This window comes from Carassius gibelio, chromosome A7 (assembly GCF_023724105.1).
Source record: "Carassius gibelio isolate Cgi1373 ecotype wild population from Czech Republic chromosome A7, carGib1.2-hapl.c, whole genome shotgun sequence".
Taxonomy (NCBI): Eukaryota; Metazoa; Chordata; class Actinopteri; order Cypriniformes; family Cyprinidae; genus Carassius; species Carassius gibelio.
Window position 1 is genome coordinate 35,302,826 of NC_068377.1, and position 27,478 is coordinate 35,330,303.

Sequence of the window (27,478 nt, forward strand, 5' to 3'; positions counted from 1 at the left end):
AAAGCTAAACTTCCTGTGCGGATTACACAGGGCAGACTGAGATGCCTCCTGTCTGGGTATCTGGGGTGGATATCTGCCCGGTGAAGTGTGGGAACTCCTGCAGTCCTCCTGGGATAACAAGGGATCGGACACTGGTCTACAATGACCATTTCTAATCATAAGATGTTCTGCTTCGTTTTTCTAGCCCTTATGTCATGGAGAAGACTGTTAAAGCCATCCATCTCGAAGAAAAACGTACAAAAAATAAGTATATATCTAATGAAACCCAAATGGGCTGTATTACCTTCTCATTCTATGTTTTTGGTCTTACGCCCTACCTTGCCCCTCACTAGATATCCTCTTTCATATACATCATATTAGTGTTTCATGTTTACTTTAAAACACCTACACACGCCCAAAGCAAAAAAAACTTGCAGCATGTATTCACTTCATTTTAAAAGCAAAAGCCATTGTGCAAGACGTCTGCTTCATAAGCTGCTGTAGGTAAATTACAAGAATAACTAAGAATTGCCATGAACGGTGTAACTCTTTGCTTTACACACCATATATGATTATGATAATGAAATAAGTTTTTGTACAGGTAAAATAACTAGCTAACGACACCGGAAAGCAAGTTATCAACTCCGCGCCCAGTCTCACATTACAAATACAGTGGATACACACCCGTGACCCAGTGGCTTCTCTTGGACGTCCACATTCACCCTCCCCAACTGTTTGGATCAGCAGACATGTTCAACCTAAAGCTCTGCCAATTCCTTGCCCTCGCAGCACTTCTGGACCCTGGCCACTGTAAAGCGTGAGTGGCTCTAATAGATGAGTTTCTCCAGTTCCACCTGCCTGTCGCGTGCTTTCAATGGCAGATTCAGAACCTAACTTTTCTGCTGCTCTCTAAATGAAAATGGCTTTTACAAAGTGAGGGAGAGAGATGGAGCAAGAGAAAGATGGAAACGAGGAAAGTCTGGAGCAAGAACTAGCATGGAGACTATCACTTATAAAGTAGAAAAAACAAGGCTAGGTTCACAATGGAATACTGGCTTAATGAATACAGAGCAGTACTGCCCGTTATATATATATATATATATATATATATATATATATATATTTCATACCCATTATGGTATGAAATTGTAATTTCAAAAATTGTCTTGGTTATTTCCAACATTAGAAAAATTGTTGAGTGTTCCATTTCATTATTTTGCAAATGTCACTTTTTTTTTTTTTTGAATGTTCTGAAAAAATTAACGCTAAAATCAGACATTTAAAAAAAAACAATCCATGAACCCTCTAGAACCTAAAGCTTAAATAGGCCGTTTTCACTCATTTAGTCTTTTTGAGTATAAAACATAATGTGGTATCTTCAAGTGCAAGGTGTCATTTTTTATTTTTATTTATTTATTTTTTTTAATAAAATTCTTGGCTTTCAGGAAATATCTGAAAACCCATGAACGAAAAATCTAAAGCCTAACATTTTGAAACCATTATTAAAAACCAGAAAACTTTGAATAAACATTCTATTAATGTTACTGTAAGAACATTTGTTCACAACTTTAAAATAACCTTACCAGAACATTCTGAGAACGTTCCCTGTTAGCTGGGCATAAAAGTCACATGACAATTGTTGTTTTGCATTTATTACACACACACACATATATATGGTTGGCAAATCAAATAATGGGCCAAGAAAGCCATTAAATTCACTTTCATTGAAATACGGATATAAACCGAAAGAAAATGTGAATATGCAGAGTCTATGCAGAGTCTTACTACATAATCCTGCAATAGAAACTGTATTCTAATCCAAACAACAGCAGGAACAGCAGCAGTTTTTTTATTCAGTCTAGACATGGCACTGATTCACTTCACTGTTAAATTTAAGATGATGTTTGACGTTTGAAGGATCAAAGGAGGTGAGACGCGTTATGTAACTTCCATTATAACTGCATTGAGGACGAGTTCAGACAGGTGAGTCTTACACAGTGCTGACTATTAAAGATTAGTGTAAAATGAACAAACATGAAGAAAATAAATAAAATAAAATCCCTTGTCGGAATAGAAGACTTTGTTGGAAAAAAAGTTCGAAATTAAACATCAAACATAAAAGATAATTCTGTACATGGGTCTGAAACCTCATTCAGTGGAATCAAAAGTAACACAGTGTCCATAAATGACATGTGGCTGTCAAAACTAGATCAGTCCCATTATAATCAATAGTACTGTCTGCGCTGGAAGCGTCTGTTGTGTCACGTCGCTCTTTCAGATGATGGACTCCTACAGTTGGCCCATTTCTATTTTTGATGCACTACAGAACTAATTTCGACATTTGGTTTTCTCCACGTCTGATACAAAATAGAAATAGCAGACATTCTGAACTATTAAATTTAAGCTCATAAAGTCATATCCAGCCTGTACTCTTACAATAAATATATTTTTATTTGATTTATGTTTGCTTGTTTCTAACCATATGTAGGCACAAGCTCCTGTCCAGTAGGATTTTCATTGAATAGAAAACTGGATAGCAATTTTATTGATCACGTCTAGCATCAAACTATATTCCATGCCTCTGCAGAAACCCAACCTTTTAAGTATAATAGAAGTGATACTATTTTTGTGTGCATGATAAGAAAATCACTTTATGATGCATACATGATAATACAATCTGGATTTAGTCCTTATTACATTTCCATGAACAACTTAAGCATGGCATACGACATGCCTTTTAAAATTGACTGCTGCTTCCACTAAGAAACCACACCTGGAAAAGCCATTTTAATAGTCTAGAAATAGATGCATTAGGCTTTAAAAACGGCTACTTTTTTGGGGTCCTAGAAGCATCACTCTGTAAGGACTTGAATTGAACAACAGCACACATGACCTTCTAATACATGCAGAGCTGTTTGCAGGTAAATGTTTTCAACCTAAAAGAAAAAGCAATAACACGAGTAATTGAATTCAGAAAAAAAAAAACGAAAAACGAAACTAGTTTGGGTTTCCATGCTTCCTTTATTCCTTTATATGCAATACAATAACCACTGTTGCAATGAAGCAACAACCAACAGAAAGAACAATAATGTTCTTACGGCACATTTAAGGCTTTAAATATATTTAAAAAAAGTAACCTACACACAAAAGATTTTGTACCAATAAGGGTTTTCTCTGCATCATATTTGCATACGGTGATTCCAGTGTCAATAAAAATCAAAGCTAAATACCATTTACTTCATATTTTACAGACCTATATAGAGAAAGAGAGAAAGAGAGATAGAGGGGATGTACAATACGGTTATCTTACAAACCAGCATTAAAAGAGGTGTTAATATTAATCATTACTGAAAAAACATTGTAAAAATGTCAGTATCAAAAGCAATGACAGGCTCAGATGTGGTCAGTTTCTGCCATTCCTTAAAAAGAGTCAAGTCCCATAAGGTCAAGGAGCTTCATCTCCGAACATCGTCATGCATGAACCGCCACTGCATAACCTTACAGTCAAGTTTACCAACAACAACAACTTCTGCCATGCGTTAAAAACACAATCAGATGATCGCACCCGTTTGGTAACAATCAACGTCCTTCATTAGCGCGGAAAACACTTCTGGTCATCCTGTTGTGTAATGCTATGGTGAAATGTCTACAAACAAAGGCCTTCATTTTCCATATGAAAAAAAAAAACATTGAATGAATAATTTTCCTGGGTTTTGTGATTTGTCCGATGTTTGGAAAACCGAATGAACGTCAAAGCGGTGAGGAGGTGCGGTACCTTATTTATATCTAGCAAAGGTTCAGTTTTCACAGTGATTTTCCCATTAGAGTAGCAGCGAGCGGGAGTCCGGAGAAAATCTTCAAAATCCCATTTCCGAGAAATCAATGACAGGAATGTCGGAGCAAAAGATCAAAAAACATAAGGCTTATTGTAAGGTCGATGCTAAAAGCAACGGAGAAAGCTTGAAATTTCACATTTTTTATATAACCCATGATTTGAACGATGTAGTGTTTGCGACTTAATGCCCTGAATGTTGTGTTGCGACAAAGCACCGTGTTTCACCACTGAAAAAAGACGATACGGCTATCTTCCTCACTGTATTCATAGTTCGTCTCATTATTAACGGTACAAGTCACTTCCACAGGTCTTCCAGTATTAATTAGCCCAAGTTACAATTATTTAGACCGGACAGCCCCCTTTACCACACAAACACATGTGCGTATGAACACTCCTAAACACACACACACACACACACTGGCCATGTAAAAAGTCAGTTACTGGTTTCTCTTGTACTAATCTACTTGAAACATAATAAAACAGAATGCCATGACATAATTACCTCCCAAAAAATATATATATAACCTGAAAATATCTGCACAATAAAAGTGCAGTTTAATTAACCCTTGTAGCATTTAAAAAAAAACAAAAAAAAAAACAGGAAAAATCAAATCATCAAACACAACATTGAATGTGGTGCAAAATGTCAAAGTTTCTTCATCAAGTATAAAAGAATAGAAAGTGGTTCGAAATCATTAAAACACATTTCCCCCAGTAAGGATGAAAACACCCTGCTCCTAAATATCAAGAGAGAGACTTCAGCTTTTTTCGTCAGCAAGTGCAAGTACTGATGGCGTCCTCAGCCCTGGGTGAAAGGGGAACCCTACACAACACGAGTGAGTGTGTGTGCGCCTCGGCCTGCTGCGAGCCACGCCAATCTTCAGGAGGTAGCCAGCTCAAACGTGATGAACTGTTTGAGTCTCTCGAGGTACTGAGCGTAAAGCTCGATGTCGTTGTGCCCAGCACCCTCCACCCACAGAGGCTCCACGGCGCGTGGGCATCGCTCATACATGGCCAAGCCGTGGGAGAAATCGATCACTTCGTCTTCTGTGCCGTGGATGACCAGCACTGGAGACGCCACCTTTGACACCTTGTCAATGCTGAAACATAAGAGACACAAAAATTATTTTTGTTGTATTTTATTGCATTACATAATTTAATCGACGTAAGGTTTCAAACTAAGAAAGGAAGAGACTGTCTGGCACATAAAGCAACATTTAAAGGCATCAACAACTGTTTGTTTGTATTTGCATGCTGTTTAAGGAGAAATATTAAAAATTATGCTAATGCTAAACCAGCATGGAAATATGTAGATTTCATGATTAAAATTCTGTGCATTCAAAAGGAATTAAGTACTAGAATAATATTAGTAATAAATTAATAATTCTTAATTCCAATTTCAACACTAATATGCTGAAGAACACAAATTTTTACTTTTACTATATATATATATATATATATATATATATACACACACACACACACACACACACACACACACACACCCACCAAGTACACACCAGGAATGATAACTATAAAAATAACTATATTAGTGTCCACACCAGTGAACGATATCTTCTGTTTATTAGTCTATTGATTCAAAGCGCATTCTCGTCTGACGCTTTAAATACTCAAGCTCATTAATCGCAGGATTGACTCTGAATGGCTGTCAATTTTTTTAAGGTTCATAAGCTAAAAAAAAATATTCTTCTGAAAGTGATTCCACAGATATCGTTTATCTGTGCGTTTAGCATTATAGCTGTGGTGTGGACTCCGTTATTCTTTAAAGGGGTCATACGATGCGATTTCAAGTTTTCCCTCTCTTTGGAGTGTTACAAGCTGTTCATGAATAAGTAAGATCCCTAAAGTCACAAATCCAAAGAGATATTCTTTATAAAAGTTAAGACTCATCCACTCCCCCCTAAAACGTCTGGTCTAAACATGCCCCCACGTCTACATCATTGTGTGGGAAGATTTGCATAACGCCGTCCAAATGTTCATGCAAAGAAATACGGTGTAACTTTATTGTTGATGCAAAAATTTGCGCCATGTTGTGAAGACGCTGTGTGCGCTTTGTTTGGTCTTCCAATGGAGGACAGTAACATTAACAGTTAACCCAAATATTTAGATGTGTGCAGCGCATTTTATGGAGGACAGTTTCCTGAACCTGGGAGAGTTGACTAAAATGCCGGTTGTTCTGACTCTGTCTGTAAGTACATTTTCATATTTAAAGAATTTGTCATTGATGATTCAAACATGAGTTTTAAGCAGTGTAGAGTAGCACTTGTTTGCCGTTTCTCCGATAACAAATGCAGACATGGTTTCATGTTTACACAGCACGATGCAACTCAATGCATAAAAACACAGTAGAAGTCATTATAATCTGTAATTATGTCCCCACTGGATGCTACAAATGCCTGGTATGTAATGGGTTTTATTGGTTTTGTCTGCTCGTGCCGGGACACACGGCATCACAGTATGGGTAAGGGACACAGGCCAATCAGAGCCCACCTCGCTTTTCAGACCGATGAGCTTTGTAAAAATCTACACATTTCAGAAAGGAATTTTGCTGAAAATACAGCTTTGCATTGAAATAATAATATATATATATTTTTTTATATATTAAAATAGAAAACAGACTTTCAATATTTCACAATATATTACTGTTCACATGTATTTCTGATCAAATAAATGCACAATGCTGTAAATAAAATGACAAATAAAGAAGTCTGTCTGGCAACACAAGACTATGCATGTGTTAATCTTTACACTCACAAAGGAATGTCTTAATCAACGTACTGTCAATAGTCACATAATTGCAGTAAACAATTTATGATGGTGTTCATATGTTAATATCCATACCAGCTCCTCCATGGCTATGGCAGGCCTGCTAACTCGCACGTGAACCTCACAGGACAGTCCAGAGGAGAGTCAAACAGGCATGCTAATTAATTTGATGCTCAACATGCCTAATTGTTGCTTATTTTCCTCATTGGTGCACAGGCAATCAAATTTGAATAAGCGAAGAGATTAATGCATGACAGGCTGATGGAATAATTACACCGCCTATGAAGAAGAATGATGCAGTTATCCAAACACTAACCTAATAAATATCCAGCATGAATTTCAAACCAACACATTCCACTGGTCACTGAGAAAGTGGAAATACTGTATTTTTTTTTTTTTTTAAATCAGGTAACACACTGATGAACGCTTTAAAGGATACAGGAACTCTTGTTAAAAAAAACATTTTTCTTTCATTTCATTCATATTTAGCCAGTCAGTCTATCCCCCTTTTAATTCCAATTTACTACAAGCTTGGATTGGTCAAGTCAGGGGTTTTCTCTTTTTTATTCCAATAGGCTTCAGTTGTGTCACTGCTGTGAACTACAATCTGTTAATTGCTATTGCATGTCAGAGGCAGGTGGAAGGAACATTTCCATTCAATACTACATTTTATGGAACAAAAATGTGAAAACACCACTGTGAACAAGAGTCGTCATCAATATTTTTAGTCTGTGAAGAGAAACCAGCATATCTGCTATGACATGCTAACAAACATCGACTAAAAGCCACAAAACTGCGTTCTGATTTCATGATGTGTGTAAGAGAGCAGAACTGATATGAGCCTCTGGCTGACTTCATCTTTACCTGACTCATCTTTTTCTTGATAAAACCTGTACCAGCTCAGCACTCCTTTTCTTTTTTTTTACTCTAGCCTAGTTTTGGACTTTCCATCCATTCCTGCAGGTTCATCTGAAATGTCCCTCTTGCAACTACGCCACAGTGGCTGGTATTATTGTTATGATATGGGAATATCTGACCTTAATCAAATACTTTGCAAAAAATCTATTTTCAGTATCACTGATACCATTAGGAAAAAAATGCCACAACATTTTGGGAATAAAATTTGAGCAGTATATAAGTTCAGTTATTTTGGCCATAGTCAAAGTCACTTTCAACTGCATTTGCATTACGAGGTTCTCAAATAAAAACCTAAATCTTTGCCGTTTTGGTCATTCATTTACTTGACAAATTCGAATCAAAATGGCGGCAGGCAGAATAAAGCGTATAAGAATAAATACGTACACGTTCATAGTGTTTCTCTACGAAATGACACTGCCAACTACTGGCCTGGCATGCATAATACTGCAGTGTCACGGATATGTGTGAATGGAAATCATTTTGTCAACATTCAGAAGGAAAAATAAACCATGATGTCCTGTAAAGCTGCTTTGAAACTTGACAACAGGTTTGCAAATGTTTCCGATTACAAATCTAAAAGAAATGCATAAAAAGTGTGAAACTAATCATCTCGCCACAAAAATGCTGCAATATATGCAAATATGACTAAGTCACAGCACATTCAGAAAGAAGGTTCATGCACCTACTGAAAACACCAGCTCATGAGCTACTCACACGTAACAAACAATGAATCCATACTTTAATTCAAATACATAAGTGTCTTGAAGTCAGAAAGAAGATAAATCAAGAAAGCCTAGCTGATACATCGATACTGTGGAAAATGCGGATTGAAACTTCAAAATCAACATGTATTGAAAAATCTATACACTACTGACTGGAAATCGGTTTAAAAAGATGCTCATGTTTCATTGGAGTTCAAGAGTTCATTTGAAGAAAGTTAAGACAGCATGATCCAAGGACCAGTAAAGGGAAGCAATATTGTAAGAGCAAATATGAGCTGAGACTCCGTCTCTCTGCTCCTCTTTACCCCTCGCCGGTCTCCAAGAGACCTTGACTGTAGGAGTCAGCCCTCGCCGCATTTTAATATTCAAACCATGCCACACTGCAGCCAGCAAATCTACAGAGACAGGCGAGTCATTAAACTTTCATTCAGCCTGACTGTCCATTCACAACAGGCTTTGCGAACACCCACCAAATCTCACTCGCACACCCTCCAGAGTCCCTCGAGTCTGCTGGATCGGGAATCAGGGACTGGAAGAGAATCCTGGACTTGGCAATGGTGGCTTCCTAAACTCAGACCACCAGATGTCTGCCAGTCTTGTAATCTGAGGATTATTCAGGGTGTTATGTTTTTTTGAAGGAGGCGTTCACACAGACATTGTTTTGAAATGCCCCCAGGTCAACAGTTTTTAATAAAAGTGGACGATTTTCAACGAGTGTGAGCACCAGTGACTGGAAATCAACAGTGATGCAATGCGCTTGCCTGTTGGCTCATACAGTTCATTATGACAGCCAGCTAGCAACAGAGACCTCCAACGTTCAAACTGTGATCAGTGTGAACGCACCTACAGCCAGATACATGAAGCGGCATCTGTCACACATCTCTCAGCACTGGCTGGGTTGACATAACAGGTTGTGGGGGAAAAACAGCAGTTTCTTTCCAAGACAGTTGAAAAAAACATCTGTACTTTGCTCTAACAACATTCAAATAACAGATGTGTCCGAATGAATTATGAAACACCAGCCTCTTTCATCCCCCACATGCACCATTTCTTAATTTTTTAAAAAGTTTGGGATTATTTACTCTCCCTTATGGTGCTCCAAACCCTTGTGTGGAGCACAAAAAGAACATTTTAAAAAATGTTCACACAGCTATAAGGTCATAGTGGAGCTGCACAATCCAAATAAAATTGTAATCTTTCATACATATGAGACTAATATTTTATAGTGAAATAACATAGCTTAATAATATCATTTATTAAAGAGCACCTATCATGGAATTTTGAAACTTACCTAACATGTAGTTTGTAATATAGATCTAAGTGAACAAAAACATCCTGCAAAGTTTGAAATATGACAGTGCACCGTATATAAAGTTATTGGGTCTCATTCATGAAACACGATCAGAACGAATTGTGTAAATTGCATGTAAAGTGGTTTTGGCATAAATTTTCAGATTCATTAAAACGTTCGTATTTTCCAAATGTTAGTTGGTACAAAAGAAATCTACACCTGCTCCCAGCCACGCGTAAATAGTGCGTTTAACGTCTGAACGTTTTGCTCATTAATACGGCTGCATTTTAATTCACCTTAATCGGGTACATATTTACACAGCATTTTGAAAAAACAAATTATATATATTAATTACATACGGTTTTTCTTTTAACTTTTATTATGAGAGCCAGTAATAGGATCTGTAATATGCTTCCAAACTTCCTTTTTTAGGACCTCATACGCCACTAGTACGCTTGAAAATTAAATGTGGCGTTTTGAATGAACTTCTGATAATAAAACTTCAATTTCTGCAGCTGAGAAATGTTTCTTTTTCAGTCGCTTTTGAGAAGACATGTTGAAATCCTTCGTTTGGTGTCATAATATGATGCTCATATATAGTTGTCAGTCGGATTTAATGGGAGTGATTTATGGTAATTGAGAGTGAGCGTGCACGCGCGTCCCATTTACGACTGATTGGAATTCATTAACACACACACACACACACACACACACACACATTTCACTATCACATCTGACGTTTACGAAGTTTTTGTGAATCAGGAGAAGAGTTTTCGGGAAGTTCTCTTTACGCGCAAATCACTCAGATATTTACTCGTATATTTACGAATGTTTCATGAATGAGACCCATTGTCTTTCAAAAGTAAGAGTTGACTCGGGGTCATTTTTATGAATCGTTAGAAGACCAAAGCTTTTTCTCTGACTAGATTGACATCAACTTGTCAAGTTATTTGAATACGACACACCCACTTATTGCGCTCAAAGATGCCAGCGAAAACTAGAAAACATCATGGCGACGAGACGCTGTGTTCTGAAGTGCAACTCAAAAGCAAACTTTTTTAATCTGCCCAAGGATGAGCATGTGTGTTTATGCATCGGGTTAACGCAAACAAAGACTGATTGTGCTTTTACAACATGAACTCTGGGCTATACTCGCTAACGTCACGTAAAGGCGGGGTTTTGAAACGAATCATTTGAGAATCGCTGTCAAAACAGGTAAAAATAAATGCATATTATAAGAAAACTAAAATCTTTTTTGTCACTGCATGCATGCAAAACTGTTGTTGGGGACTTCTAAAACAATATTTGGAACATTTTAAATGCCATATTAGGTGCTCTTTAATACAATATTTATGTATGCATTTATTTATTATTACTTTTGTTGAATATATTTATGGTAAAGATATTTTGATAAATAAAATCACAACGTTTGGCCAAACTGTTCAGCGCTATTGAACCAAGTACAGCAAAAATTGAATCTCTTTATAAAATACCAAATCAGAGAAACTGCAATAATATTTGTTCCCAAATCACTAAATAAACTTATTTTTAATAATAATAGTACTTTATAGTGACCAAATGTCAAGCTAAAAAAAAAGACAAAAAAAAGTCTTCTGAAGCCATACTACAATTTTTCGTGTGGAACATACCTAGATTTTTTGTGTTTAATGAGCTAAATATTTGCCTAATACTCACAAAAACCATCATGTGACTTTGGGAGACTGCAAAAAAAAAAGTGCTTTTACGTAGTTTTGTTCTTTTTCAGGTTTGGACTAGGTCACTATGAACCATCATTTTATGGAAAGAGTTGCAAGAAGTTTCCTCAAATTTTCCTTTTGAGCTCCATGGGAAAAAAAAAGAACAGGTTTAAAAACACATTATGGGGGCGAGTAAAGGTTGAGTTGACGAACTTTCATGCCTCAGAGTTTGACCTTAGCACTATCACAAGCTTTATCTGGGTGTTAAGCAAAAAACTATTTACTTGAAGCTTCATCAGTCCTAATCTAGGCACTTCAATCCTCATAACTGTACTCCTCATCTTACTCAAAAAAAAAAAAAAAAAAAAACATTCCCAATTTTGAATCCACCCACTCCAACATTTCACATTTTATTAAGGGGAACGGATGACATGTTAAACCATAATGCTTCTGACAAATTGCAAGCCAGTGTCAAGACAGCGAGCTCATTAACACCTCCCGTCAGCTGGCTGCGTGTTCATTAGGGGTTTTCGACGGGGCCGGCTGGTAAGATATTAGAACACAGAGACGGTTCAATCTCTCACGACTACAGCCTCTCATTATGAAACCCTGACAGAGCTGACGGAGGAGGAGAGAATCAGGCCTCCACGACTCACATTCATCACCCAAACGAGAGCGAGAAAAAGAGCATCTGCCTTCGAGAGAGAATCACTTTGATTACAATGAAACGCGCCCCCGACCATCACTAATTTCACCCGGTCTGGAGTAGAGAAAGAGAGCGAGTGAAACGAGACGGAGGGGGTTTCCGTCAGTCTCGTTCAGCCGACGCATTTTTAAGCCTCAATAGCATTCTGTCGAAGAGCTCCGGCTGTAATCTTCCCATTATAGCCCTTAATCTTGCAATTTGATCTTGTCGCAATTTAATTCGATTTAAATATGAGGTCGGATAAAACCGGATCAGCGATTAAAAGACGTCCCAGACCGGTCACTGGGGTCTAATCGCGTTTAATCCAGAAATCCGTATTCGGTTTTCCAATTCAGACCCAACTCTATCGAGGCTCGTCTCCAATGCCTTTTAAAGAACGACTTGGATATTTTATTATTAGTTTAACCTCCTTCTGTTCTTTCCTTCTTCAAGTGCAGATCAAGAAAGTCTTTCATGAAAGGTTTTAAACTCAGGGATTGAAGAACTGTAACTTCCGTCACCATGTCAAAGAAGACTTAACGATTAAACCCAGGAGTATTGTCAACATCCAAATGAGCAGTCATGTGAGCTCCTTAGAGGGGTTACCCATAAACCTTTTATGATGTCTCTTAAGGGCGAAATCTGATCACCACTGAAATGTAAAATTCTAAGAAAAAACAACAACAACAAAAAAAACACTATGAAAAACAGTGAAACCAAAGTCAGTTCACTTGGTATACACTTTAAATATTTCACCTGAATTAAAATAGCAGGCAGAAAATATTAGCAAAAATATTAAGGACAATGTAATCGGTTTTATTTTTACCAAAATGTATATGTATGTGTATGTGTGGGCATGTTTTTGTGACATATCAGGACACAGCCCTGTATAATGACATGGGTATGACACAGGTATTACAAGGAGAGGGTGACTAATGAGGTCATAACCCATGTCCCCATTTTTCAAAACGCTTATAAATCATACATAATGAGTTTTTTTTGAGAAAGTAAAAATGCACAGTTTCCTGTGAGGGTTAGGGTTGGTGAAGGGCGATAGAATATACAGTTTCTACAGTATAAAAACCATTACGCCTATGGGATGTCCCCACTTTTCACAAAAACAAACAGTTGTGCGTGCGTGCGTGAGTGCGTGCGTGCGTGCGTATATACATATATATATATATTTTTTTTTTTTTTTTTTCCTGGATTCTATTATCCCCTTTCTGGATTCAGTTTTAAAGGTTAAATTAAAATTTAATAATACAAAAATATATCTAATTAACTAATAATGAATTTGACAATTTACATAATGATTTATTATTATAACAAGAAATGTAATGTTTAGGGCCTCATTAAATAAATTGTATTTCTTAAATTCTGTTTTATTTTATTTTTTATGTTTGAATGATTCTGGATTCCATTTGAATGATTTGGTTAAATATTAATAAAAATTCCTACAAATGTTATAACTTTAATTTATTTATTTTGTTTTACAATAATTTAAAACTTCTCTGGGTTTATGATTTAACACAAATGTATTCTCAAAAAGAGTGGTAATTAAATGAAGGCATGAAGTTATAAACATTTTATCAGCTTTTAAAAAGAAAATTAATGAAAATCTAGCAATTACTTTATTCCTTTTTTGATACGTGTTGCACACAACATTAGATGTTTAATGTTAAAATTAAACACATTAAAAACAAAATGTGTCAAGTTCCATGACATTCTGCATTATACTTTAAATATAATTTTTAAAGACCGGTTTAGGGAATCTGTCAATTTTTTCTGCATCACGGAAATCATAGTGCTCTAAAATAGTTACTTGTTTGACATGGAGAGAAAGCAGCTTGCACTTGAGATGATCATCTACTTAAATGTAAGCACCAGCTATTGGTGACATCTTGTCAGAAAAAGCTCACAATTACTACTAATGAGGTAGGGCTGTGCAAAAAAAAAAAAATCGAATGCGATTTTCATGCGCATCTTGTCAGTAAAGGCACTCCTGTGATTAGTAGTATATCTCCACCACGTGCGTTCAGATCCGGATTTCTAGGTTTTCAAAACAAAATCTTCCCAACTACTTCTCAAAACTAGCCCAATCGCGTTTCATTCTGGGCGATAAAATAATTTCTGGCGGGGTTCCCTTGGTAAAATTTGCATTTTAGGGGCTTAACATAACGTTATTTGTATTGGGGGCACTTCGAACTACAGACTTGAAAAACAACCGCAGACTTGGCAACACTTGGCACTTTTCAATGCCATTGGTTTTACTAATAACTGAAATGTGAGGCTTTATGTGAGAGATTTGTTTTTAAGTGGTTTGTCTCCTCATATGCTCTCTGCCAAAACATTTAATATTAAAAGCAAGAAGCCACTGAGAATTGTCTAACGACTCCTGCCTGTGCATCAACCACTTGCTATGATGATTTTGATAACTCTAAAATAGCAACCTCACTGAGTCACATATTTTGATTGTCTGATTGTAAATGTTTTGGAGACATATTAAATGAAGCTGCATATGAAAACGGCAGCTTGGGAATAAGAGTGACAGAAAATACATTATAAGAAGTTGTAGACAGCAGAAGCAAAAGGGTTTGCGGGTCGTGATGAGGGAATATCATGACTGATATAAGAGAATGTGGAATAAAGATAGGTCTCCTCCACTGCACAGGTGAGCCGTTTCTCATCGGTTTTATCTCGGCAGCCAGACACGGTAGTTACAGCCGAGATGTAGGGAATGAGATTCGGAGTTAACGCACGTGTCACCCCGACACCTTCAGGGAATAGAGATGCACGTTCACAAGAAACAGTCAAGGGTGTCAACTATCACGACAGGGGGTTCGAAAGAACTTCTTCGATTTTACCAGGAATACTTGAAGATAATCGGTGTACTCTGGCGTGTTTCAAAAGGTGTATTATAACAGTACAAGAGCAACTGCAGTTTCACACTGCCGTTCAAGGGTTTTCATGACCGGAACAATTACACATAGATGTTCACGACAACATGTCCAAGCAAAACACACCTTCTGTCAGCACAGACTTCCTGCAGTTCTCGGGTTTGAGACGACTTTGCAGGAGATTTAAAGAGATTTTATTTGACAGAATGCATCAAAGCGTCTTTCCCTGGCAGTGAGACTGAAATAAAGCTTGCATGCACTTATACTGTATAAGACATGCCCGAGTGTTAACTGCAGACCTGTCATATTAGGCTATTAGGCTATTAAAGTTCCCTTATTCAGATCGTAGAAATGCACCACAAGACAATAACCAGCCATTCTTTTCTTTCTTATGCTGTATAGCTATAATCCATCCACATGTCCATTATCTGCTGTATCTAGTAGGAGTAGAATAATGTCACAGGAGGAGTCATTTTTGTATTTATTTTGTCAGATACACAGGCATTTAAAGTTTTGGGGTCAGTGAGATTTTTAATGTTTTAGAAGTCTCCAAGTTGTATTAATTTGACTATAAACGTCCCAAAAATGAAAATATAAAAATGAAAGCCAAAATAAAAATACTTTAACAGTGCATAAATAAAACTAAGATAAGACAGCTGAGAGCCTCAAACTTGAATACATTTACACTAAACATAACACCCTCGCTTATTCAACTAAATTAAAGACAGTGATGAAAAGCAGGATTTGACAGATATTCCACAACACAAAAATAGACCTAAAACCGGTTTTAGACCCGTTCATTCACATGAACCAAAACAAATATTTTCAAGGCTTCATGAGAGCAGTAAAGCTGCCTGCTCAACTTGCAGCGTTTCATTGTGTTAATTGCTGTAAAAATGGCTTGTTACCTGAAAAGTTAAGACTATTTTAAAAAGAGTGCCACTGCTTTTTGTTACACCTACCACGATATCATAAATTAAAAATACAGTACATGAAATAAAAGGTACAGTATAAATATATTAACCATGCACTAATGTCCACTATATAGCTGTATAGATGTACAGATATTACACTATCAAGCTTTTTTGTTAACATTTAACAGGTTGCAGAATTAAATGTAAACCATAACAGTTTGAATACTGGCAATTCTCCAAACATGCAAAAAACATATGCAAACCATGTCTGCTGTCCAAATTCAAACCTTAATTTTCATTTCATCACTCTGCATCTACAACCACTTTCAATTTCAAGCGAAAAAAAAAAAAACCCAAATGGCTACAGCTTTGAGACACTTGACTGATCAGCCATCACCTGAACTGCTGAAAGGAAGGCAAAATGGCTAACTTTGAGCATGGTGAAACCAAGTCACTTCCTACTTTATAAAACTCTAGTAGTTCCCAAAAGTGAAAATAAACTGTTCAAATGGAAAGAAAGAGGTAAGGGAACAAAGCTTGAGAGAAGCTGGCATGAAGGTTGCATGAGGTTTACAGGATGTAATTGTGGTTCTCTGTTTCAAGGAAAATTCGCCGTGTCGACTCGACTTGTTCAGATTCCCGTTTAATGGGTGATGAAGCCATTCTGAGTTTCCTGGTGTGCCTGCTAGCATCCGTGTGGGTACCACGGTGTATGTGTACAGCTTCAGGCTGTGACTGGTTTGATCCTACATGCCAAAAAACCAGCCGAAACCCATTTATAGATCATCAAAATCAAATGCACGCAAAAATTGTGTTTTAAAGTTTAAAGTTTGTCGATCATGCATCTCCAGTGAAGCTGAACTCTCCTCCTGTCAGCATTCAATTCACAAAAACCGACCATCATGAAGATCATATGCAATCGTGCAGGATAAAAATGCACCCTTCACAAGATCTCAACTAGATTCAACGAAGTTCGCAAGGTTTTTTAAATCAGATGTTCATTAGTCATTTAAAGATTTGTTTCAATTATATAAATGCTGACTGACGACAAACGAGAAATAATGTTTGCCTTTCTATTACTAATAATATAAAAGCAATCGCTATAATACTTTTTGTATTTTAATTTGTTTATTTGTTTAGAACGGTTAACGACAACCGCGTAAAAGAGGGAGAATGGAAGCGCTGTGTGCTCGGGTGCTGCTGTTCTCAGAGCCCTCAAAATAAATATCCCACCACAAACACATCGGCCAAACAGAAAAACTTATCGGCTAATGCAATATTTAAAAAACAAAAAGCCAAATATCGGCCGATATATCCACTAATTGTAAAGCATTATCCAAAATAAAATCTAAATTGTTTTTTTTACCTTTTTTAAAACATCTAAAATAAATAAACTGTGAAAACAAGCAAATAAAAAAGAAAAAAAAATTACTAATACTTCAATTTGGAGACTAAACCAGCATCTCAGTGATACTAAAATAACACTAGTGCATCTAGAAGAGTCTGCATTCACATGCATTGCATTCTGGTCCACAGATGTTACCTCGGGAAGGCATCAAAACAGTAGGTTTTGCGGGTGTCGGGAAAAGCCACACGCAAGCCGGACATGAGGGGAGAGTGGAGGATCACTGCTGCGCACTCGTATCGGGATGCCAGGTCCACCGTCGGCACCGTCCCTATGCTCTGCCCGTACAGGATGATGTTTTCCGGAGTCACTCCATACCTTCAGATTGACAAAGCGAGATAAAAAAATTAATAACAGCTTTAAATCATTAAATATCATTTTAGCTCTTCAAGCAAGGTATAAATCTGGAATCCTCTCATCTGTTGGAGTAAAATTACATCAATGCAAACAGCTCATGCGGTTTACTTTGAATTACATTTGTGTCTATAACATTACAATTTGTGGCAATATTTTCATCAAGACATATTAGATAATACAACTGTGCAAAATGGCATGATAGGTCAAGAACAGAAGAAAAACAATGAGACATGAAATGCAGGCTCCAAAAAAGCTGAGCTAAATGCGCTCAAAGGAAATACTAAATGGGGCGAGTGAGAAGTCCAGACATAGACAGCCAAAGGAAGGAACAAAAAAGCACTGATATGCTCTTCAGGTTTTTGTTCTCCAACTTTCCTGGGCAGCTTTGCTGTCGGGTTGACACCTGATCAGAAGCGGCGGCTCTAAGGAGTGCACCAGGGTCACCGACTGAGAGCAAACATGTTTGAAGTCTGACCTCAGATCAGACTATTACAGGTATTTACCAGAGGCTTGCCCAAAGCGGAGTGAGAGGTCTCAAATGCACATACAGTGGTTCAAACTGTGTCCCGTGAAGAGCGCTGGCTACACAAGCTTCTGAACTCGATTAGCTTTGGTGAGATTTTATCAGGTAACGGAACATGAAGGCTCCTCCTCCGTTTTCCACACAGACAGATATTATATTTATTATTCAGTCAAAAGGGGAAGAATTTACCAATATATATATATATATATATATATATATATATATATATATATATATATATATATATATATATATATATATATATATATATATATATATATATATATATATATGGTAACACTTTATTAACCTGTTAACTGTCACCCCGTCCCGTATACGGGACGCCTACGTTGACTATACTATATTACAATCAAATCTAATCTAATCTTGACAAACTATATATCGTTGGAAAGGTCTAAGACTCCCAAATATATATTTTACCAATATTGTTTGTTAAAAATTATGTAGGAAAAGTTATAGATTAATTTATGACAAGAGTGCACCCTCAGAAATCTACATTACAAAAGGAGCTTTGACCTTTGTTTAAAATCATCAGAAGTTATATATTTCTTGAAAACATAAAATCTCAAAATTCATCCTTCAAAACACATTTTAAAATCAGACATTGCATTACCATGTAAATGGCACATCAAAATCATGTTACAAAATGTTTTCAGTCATGAATTATAAAAATTTAGGTTTGTATCATGCACATTCAAGTCTATCTTCAAATATGTGAGTGACAATTAACAGGTTAAATAACCTTCCTTAACCTTAGTTAATGCATTAACCAATGAGCAATACATTTGCTACAGTATTTATAACACTTGTTTAATGTTAATTCATATTAGCACAGGTTCATTAAATATTAACAGATACAAGTTTCGATTTGTATTGTATTGTTATTAATAATAGTCAAGAAGGAACAATTTAACTATAAAATATAAATTAGTGTTGTATATAATTAAACAGGGGGCTTTTTTTCCATCAAGTGTACCTAGTAAAAAAGACAGTCCTCTTTAAGAAATGGTCCCACAGCATCTGAATAATCAAGTGATTACAATTTAAGTAATTGATCATAAGCAATACATGATTCCTGACCAAAAGACATTTAAAAAATAAATAAAATAAAAATGGATAGGAAAACTTTCCTAATGGAACTATAAGGACTCAGAACTGAACTCTGAGTGCAGAAGAAAAGTTTCAAAATGTCAACACACTACTACTCCCTAGGAATAAGTGACCTACAAAGATCAGTGCAAGGGCATGTCACGGAGTTTTCAGAGAAGTTGGAGTTTCAGAGTTGCTCACAGGAGGTTACAGAAGACAAGAACAACATACTGCTGTCCATTTTACAACTTGCAGAAGACCACCAAGAAATTCAGAAACACCACCATAGTGATACTGTTTAAAAGGAGAGGACAAAAGTTGAACTTACTGGTGAAAAGTACATGCTGTTATGTTTAGAGAAAAACACCACATACCACAAAACTCCACAGCAGAATGTCAAGCCGGAAAAACTCCAACAATCATTGGTAATTCAACATAACAATGACCCGAAACACAAGGTTATGCAGCAACTACATCACAGCAACAGGAAATTCCATGTTTCTGAAGGCTCAGATGAAAACAGAAACACTTTGAGGTTAGATGGATATCAGGATACCTGGATGAGTCAAATATTAGTATGGATTAGGATTGTGCCGGTGAAGAAATTTTCCCACAGGTTAATCGATGCGTGATAACATCGGTATCACTGGGCGGTGGGGTTTTCTGGGGTTTTCCATATTTTCCTTTGCTTTTAAATGGCTTTAAATGCAAGTGCAAATCTAGTCTGTTTCGAATTGGCATCAGTTTGGCATCAATCATCATCTCGAATGCGATTTTCATGCACATCTCATCTGTAAAGACGCTCCTGTAATTAGAAGTATATCTCCAGCACGTGTGTTCAGATCAGGGTTGCCAGGTTTTCACAACAAATCCTGCCCTGTTGCTTCTCAAAACTAGTCCAAAACTATCCCAATCGCGTTTCCGGGAGGTTCCCCAATAAAACATTGCTTCCCGGGGGTTAAAATATACGTTTTTTAGCAGGGTTACCTTGGTAGAATTCGCATTTTAGGGGCTAAATATCACGTTATTTGTATTGGGGTCGCTGTGACCCGCGGACATGAAAAACAACCTCAGCCTTGGCAACACTGGTTGGCATTTACTACACCGAGCCGTAATTCACTGACAATCTACACAAAATCAGTGTTAAAATCGCAGGCGATTCTTTGTCGGTTTTGAAAGGGATTTTGTGTTAGTTTTCGGTAGACTATGGCTCTGTGTAGTAACTGCCGCTCCACCTGAACCAGTGTTGCCAAGTCTGCGGTTGTTTTTCATGTCCGTGGTTTGAAGCAATCCCAATACCAATAACGTGATATTTAGCCCCTAAAATGCTAATTTTACCAGGGAAACCCTTCCCAAAAATTTATATTTTAGCCTCGGGAAGCAATTTTTATTGGGGAACCTCCCGGAAACGCGATTGGGCTAGTTTTGGACTAGTTTTAAGAAGCAACTGGGCAGGATTTGTTGTGAAAACCTGGCAACCCTGATCTGAACATACATGCTGGATATATACTTCTAATAACAGGAGCGTCTTTACTGATGAGATGTGCATGAAAATCGCATTCGATTTTTTGCACAGCCCTAATATATATATTTTAGTTGCACGGCATACACCTTGATGTAAAGGTGTGCAGTGATATAACTGGTGTTGCGGCTTAACACAGGTAACAACAACATGGACTACCACAGCAAGTATGGATTGGAAAATTGGTTTGGATAGGGAACCAGGCCAAAATAAACCAATCAGAGTCGTTTCAAGCCTCAATATGCTTCCTTGTCACTAGAGCACTGCAAGTAATTTTTTTTTTTGGAAGGAGAAAACCCCTTTGATTCAACGTGCCGGGAAATTAATTATTCTTATCTGATATCAAATATAATTTCAGAGAGATTCTAATGTTGATGGTGAGATAGCAAGAACAAGGGTCGGATGATACCTCAAGGATCTGCCAAAACAAATCCATTTCCAAACACTGAGAAAACATCAGAGACTGGTCCGGAATCAAGCTCGAAAAGAGGGAAAACTCTCTGAGCCAGGACATTCTCGCTGCGTCTAGCACAAGCATCCCTTTTTTTCCTATGTGGAAAACTACTGAAAACACAAGCATGTCGAAAACACACAAGTCTATGCAAATGCTGTGTTTCCTTAACCTGAATTAAGGCAATGAGAAATGGCTTGTCCAAACAAGCACTGGGGTCTGATTCCATGGAACAGCTGGAACAAAAGCAAATTTCTGTGTTTAAAGCCAAAACAGCACAAACAGTTACGCTCACGAGCCATTCACTGTGTTTTCCTGAACTGAAACAATATGAGAACCTGAGAGAGACTGGGAAAGATGTGCGTTTGTGTGTGTGTATGCTAATCTGGGGAAAAATAAGAGCAACTCTGTGATCATGCACAGGAAAAACGGCACGCACACACACAGTAGTCTGTTTTGTGAAATCGCCTTACCGCCAAAGCAAACATTTACAGATGGATTTTGGGCTGAAATTCACATGCTGTTGCCAACCTGAAAAGTTTACCCCAAAAATAAGGCTTACTGTGAATGCCCTGCTGGCTTCTCAATGGAAACAGATGCATTTCTATGTCTTACAAATTCTTAAGTAATCCATATGCATATGAATTATGGATATGCAAATGATACTTCAAGCAAGCACTGATGTGTGTAATAGAGTAGCAGCTCTGTTTACTTGCAGGAGTCATCTAATGTCATCCTATAGAATGCACAAATTCCATTGACTGCTATTCAAAAGTACTCTAGTGAAAATCGTTTGCAAGGAACTTTTTAGATGGACTCTTGACAAGAACAAATTGTCAAAAATGTTTTAGGTGAAACGAGTTTCCACTTTCAGTTTGAAAAAACAAAGTACTTAATGCTAGAAGATTAAAGATAATGTAAGCAGTGTCAGCCGTTCGTTGTCTTGCACCAGATAGAATAGAGCGCAACAGTCCGTTCCGAAAATAAAAATCCCATTTATTCTCTCTATCGGGGAACAGATTTTTAACGGTAACTTATAACCCATTAAAGACAGACCTGATGTGAGCTTTGAGGTTGTTAATCGGTGGGAAATGCTTTTGTTAAAAGTCATCAGCCTGCATTTTTTCATCTTATTTTTAAATAACCGCATAATGCCTAGTAGTAACAACTACATTAACAATTATTCTGCAAAGAAATCTCTACCATTCAGCTGAAATGCTAATTATGCCATATATATGCATATCTTACAATAAATGTAAAATGTGATTTCTATTCATGCAATCAAATTCTATAAATCAAAAGTTTTTCAGTCATTTGCAATGATTCACTGTAGACCCATTATAGATGTTAACTACAGTCTCGTACCTTTGTCTTTTATTCCAATTTACAAAATTCAAATCAAGGCCTGTAATGTTGGGATTCACCTCATAACTGTGTAAGGAAAATTTTAGCTCTTTTCTTTAAAGAAGAATCAAATCTAAAGATTCAAATTGCTTTAATTGAACGGATTCCAAATTTAATTAGTTTATACTTCATCAACGGTTCATACAATTCTGTTTATATTACTTCATGGAAAATGAGAATACAAACAGAATGATAATAAGCTACGAGCTAGGTAGCATAGGATCTGGGCAAAGTTTAATCTTAAAATACACCTCACAAGACAACACTTCTTTATAAATGAAACAAGAATTTATTGAGCTACTATATTACATGGATATAAAACCTAATGGACACACACACACACTGCAGAGGATGATATGGAATATGAATGTCCCAGGAGTAAGTTAGTCATTAGATCACAAAAATCACAAAAGCAGAGATGCGTCTTGTAGTTACTGCTTAAGATCAATTTCAGATCAATCAGATGCAAGACGGAGCATGCATTCCTTAACATGGCTCTTCAACTTATCACATGGGGTAATATCTTTGCAGGATTTTGTTTAAAGGGGGGGTGAAATGCTCGTTTTCACTCAATATCCTGTTAATCTTGAATACCTATAGAGTAGTACTGCATCCTTCATAACTCCAAAAAGTCTTTAGTTTTATTATATTCATAAGAGAAAGATAGTCTGTACCGATTTTTCCCGGAAAAACACGACCGACTGGAGGCGTGACGTGTGGGCGGAGCTAAAGAATCACGAGCGCCAGTAGGCTTTTGCGTTGAAAGCGTTTGGAAGCTGTGACACTACCTTGAGGAAAAAACCATCATCCAAAACAAACCATGGCTAACAGTCAGATTCAGCCGTTTATTTATGATCCAGAATCAGATCCCGAGGCTGAAACTGAACGAGAGCAGCAGCAGCGACGACTCGCTCCGAGCGGGGCTCGAACTCGGTCTCCGGCATGGGAGGGGACGCACTAACAAGAAGGCAGAGATATTTTAAGCAGTTTTACTCACTGCCTGCGGTTCCAACACACGATCGTGACCCTTTTTCGTTGGGATTGCATCATCCTTAAGAAATAAATGATACGCAAATCCGTCGTCAAACTGGGCCTTGTTTGTAAAACAAGCATCTTCGAAATGCAGGGAACAAACACAAACACTTGCACAACTCTGTTGATGCTCTGTAAAAATAAACTCCATCCACTGGTACCTTAATGCGGTTTATTCTTTGGTAATCTGTGCAGGGTTGTCTTGCCCTGGCAACCAAAAACACACTTCTTTTGTGACATTTCGCGACGCTCTCGCTCTGATCAGTGAAGTCTGTTGTGCTCTCAGTGCTCTGCTATACGGGAGCGCGCGCTCTTCCGGCAGACGTGACCTTAGCACCCATATAAGGAAATTCCGCTCCATCTAACGTCACACAGAGCCATACTCGAAAAAAAAACTTTCCGAAACTTGTGACAAACCGGAAGGAGTATTTTTGGAACAGAAATACTCCTTCAAACGTACAACTTAATTTTTGAAACTTTATCCATGTTTAGCATGGGAATCCAACTCTTTAACAGTGTAAAAAACTCAGTATGCATGAAATAGCATTTCACCCCCCCTTTAATAACTTCTATAACGTGTTGTACAACACATTCCATTCAAATTACTATCTTTTCATTCATTCACACTCTTGCAAAGATCGCGGTCATTCGTTCAATACTAAACTTTCCATATCGTACACCCATTTAATTGCAATAAATGCTAAAAGGTGTTATAAAACATTAAAGTTGCACTGAATACCTTGAACACATCAAACATATTTTAGACATAAAACATTATTTGTGAATATAGTTGTAACAACGTACAAAAACTTCATAATTAAAGGAAGGAGGCGGCGGGAACCGACGGACATTCAAAACAAAACTTTAAATGATAAAATAAACAAAACGTGCGATAGCCCCTTGCGGACGACTGCCGCGCACAAACACAAACTAAAAACCATGCCTGGTCCTCTCTCGTCCTTCACGGTCGTCGCTCCTCTTTTATATTCTTCCGATCTCCTCCGTGGGACTAGAGACCGATAAGTGTTGCAGGTGTCGCTCATTTCCAATCACTCCACCGGCCTCGCTCTGTTCCCACGGCTCTCGGCCCGCCTCACTCGTCACAATAGTTAAACCTTCAGATTTTTCAATGATTGTCTTTTGAGATTGTTTATCGAAAAGTTCAGTTTGTAGAAAGAGTCCCTTTCACACTGCACGCTGGACCCGGAAAATTGCCGGAACATTGCCGGGTCACCTTCTGTGTGAACGCAAACACATTCCGAGATTAATCCCGAGTCGGGGACTTAGTAACACTGCAGGGTTCAGTCCCTGAACGAGCGCTGAATGAACAAAAGCCAGAACTAATACCGTAAAGGGTGTGTCGTAGTGATGATGCATGTTATCACGCAACTTTTTTTGCGAGAGTTTTTAAGGCAGATCAACGTTCATGACGAAAAAAATGTGCAAACTGTAACAAAGCAGAGATCAGGTAGTACATTACACGTCACACCCTGATTTCACGTGTCTTTATGGGACCTTTACGGCTTGTGTGTGAACGCATGCACATATTCCAGGTAAACACGGGCACAAATTTAGCGACCTGGAACAATTGCCGGGACTCATTACCAGTGTATTTTCCGGAATCGCAGTGTGAAAGGGGCTTTGTGAAAAGAGATAATTTTGTCAACTCTTTTAATTGGAAAACAACACGGCTGACAGGAAACAAACTCAGGAAAACTCAACTGCTCCCCGGGCGCCGCAGCATAAAAATGGCTGCCCATTGCTCCGGGTGTGTGCTCACTGCTGTGTGTGCGCACTTTGGATGGGTTAAATGCAGAGCACAAATCTAAGTATTGGTCACCATACTTGGCTGAATGTCACTTCACTTTCACTTAATGACAGGAAACAGGTCCAGAAAATTGGAGCATTGTTCCCCTTTAGCTAATCATTAATGGTGTTCAGATTGCACAGTTCATTTGTGTGCTTTGTTCACTAAGGTCCTACAACTGGTTGGTTTGCTTCATGGCAAAAACAAACACCTTAAAATCGATTTTTTTATCCTTACAGGAAAAATTTATGAGAAAAATACTTCTGGAAACAGGTCATTTAAAATGTAGGCTAGATGGGCACTGTTATATACTTCAATTTATATAGAGTATTTACACCTTTCAACCCAACTGACCCATGTTGTTAGAGTACATAACAGCAGCATCCATTTATTATTTTAATAAGTGAAACTGTCAGTCAATCATAGCAGCGGATGTTTACTTACGAGTCTTAAATGCGCCCCATCTATAAAAACAGACTGTTTTGCAGAGAGGCTCAAAAACAGGATAGAAAATGGCCTATTACTTCTAAATTATGATGTTATTTAATGTTAAATCACACGTGATTTATTAAGTGGACCTCAGAAAACAAATTTTGTTTTGTTTGCAAGAATCAGCTAAAGCATCCATACAAGGGCTTGAGGCATGAGGTGATCAGAGTCAGCTGAAGTTTAAACTTTATGAACTTCCCTGCACTTGACCAATATAGTAAACCCTGACCTCATGACATTGGTCACATTCTTCCTCCATCTTGAAAACAGCAAAATAGATGCGAGTCATTATGTGAACAAAGTTTCAGAATGTGCATTGCAAACAACAAAAAAAAAAAAGTGAATTAATTTGCTGCTGAAATCCTCCTTAACATGGCTTCACAGCTGTGCAGGATTAGAAGACTTCATGGATCTTCATCCATATGCCATTTTTTCTCTGCAATAACTGAATGTCACATGGATATGGTTCAGTGTTCCTGGCTGTGGGTGAAAAGGGCATTATAATTAGCCAGCATTACTGATGATACCTTGAGTTTTATGCATTACTAATTTTCAGGCAGTTCATTAGCCGTCTTTACACAGACAAACACTTTAAGTCTGGTGCACTGCGTGAAGAATCCAAAGTAGTTAAACACTTGCAAGGTTAAAATTCAGGGGCATTTGTTTAGCCCCTAACGAACAGAACAGACACAGTTTTAAGACTTTATTCACATCATGCATGACACAGGATCAGCTCCAAATACAAGTGAGCTACACAGAATTTAAAAACATCATAGGTGTGCATAGGTGAAAACCAACGATGCATTGCAAGCCACCTACAATGCAGACATTGCAGTGCAACAAGGAAAAGTGAGAGATTATCATTCAGTAATGAAATACTGATATTATTGATCAAATACTGAAAGCAACTCTTTGGTAATCCCAAACACTAATCAAATCAATTGAAGAAGTCAAGTCTACAAATGCAATGCATTTGAGAAGCGCTATTTGTATGATAGACAGTTGTCGTGCCTATAGTAGAGCATTCCGAATCAATAGCAGTTAGGATGCTGCCTATGTAGGCAGCAGACAGCAAAGTGGCTCATTTGGTTTTATAGCAGAACCACTGAATACTAAGTAGCAAGTCACAAAACCTGACATGAGTTCCATTCTATCCAACACACCAATCCTACTTGCAATTACAAATAATCCTCCGACAACTGACACACCAAAGTAATTCTGCATTCTCAAGAAAGCAAATTAATCATTGTAAAATGTCCAGTGAATGTGTCTGGTAAGCAACCTGCATGCTTTCACCCGTTTGTGTGCTGGGAGTAAGAAACTGCTGTTTTAAGAGGATGTCCTCTGACCTAATGTTCCTCTTTAAAGAGAGACTACACGTGTAAACGTTACGACAAGGTTTCATGTACTGCATGGAGAAGAGCTCCTAAAGCACTTTGAAATCCTTTTACTGCTTTTCTGTTCAGTCAGGAGTGACCTGCCAACACCAGATTACCCCTGGTTCATAAGATTACTTCTTTCAAAGCAGGAGTCAAACACCACATGGATGTAATCAAATGCAAATGCACTCTAGCAAATCTGAATTTGCCTTCCAGGTTAAAACGTCTACTTTTAAAAAAATGGGATGGTTCACCCAAACATGAAAATTGTCAT

General features: G+C 37.5%; 1 protein-coding gene across 1 annotated transcript in view; it reads right to left on the reverse strand.

The window, feature by feature from the left end:
- Positions 1-2,980: 2,980 nt before the first annotated feature.
- LOC128017379 (alpha/beta hydrolase domain-containing protein 17C) overlaps positions 2,981-27,478 on the reverse strand; it is a 38,435-nt gene continuing 13,937 nt past the window's right edge. Inside the window, exons 2-3 of the mRNA XM_052602743.1 lie at positions 17,269-17,448; positions 2,981-4,914 (exon numbers count right to left, since the gene is read on the reverse strand). Of these exons, the coding sequence (XP_052458703.1) occupies positions 4,695-4,914; positions 17,269-17,448 (400 nt within the window). The 3' untranslated portion in view covers positions 2,981-4,694. The remainder of the gene's footprint in view (positions 4,915-17,268; positions 17,449-27,478) is intronic.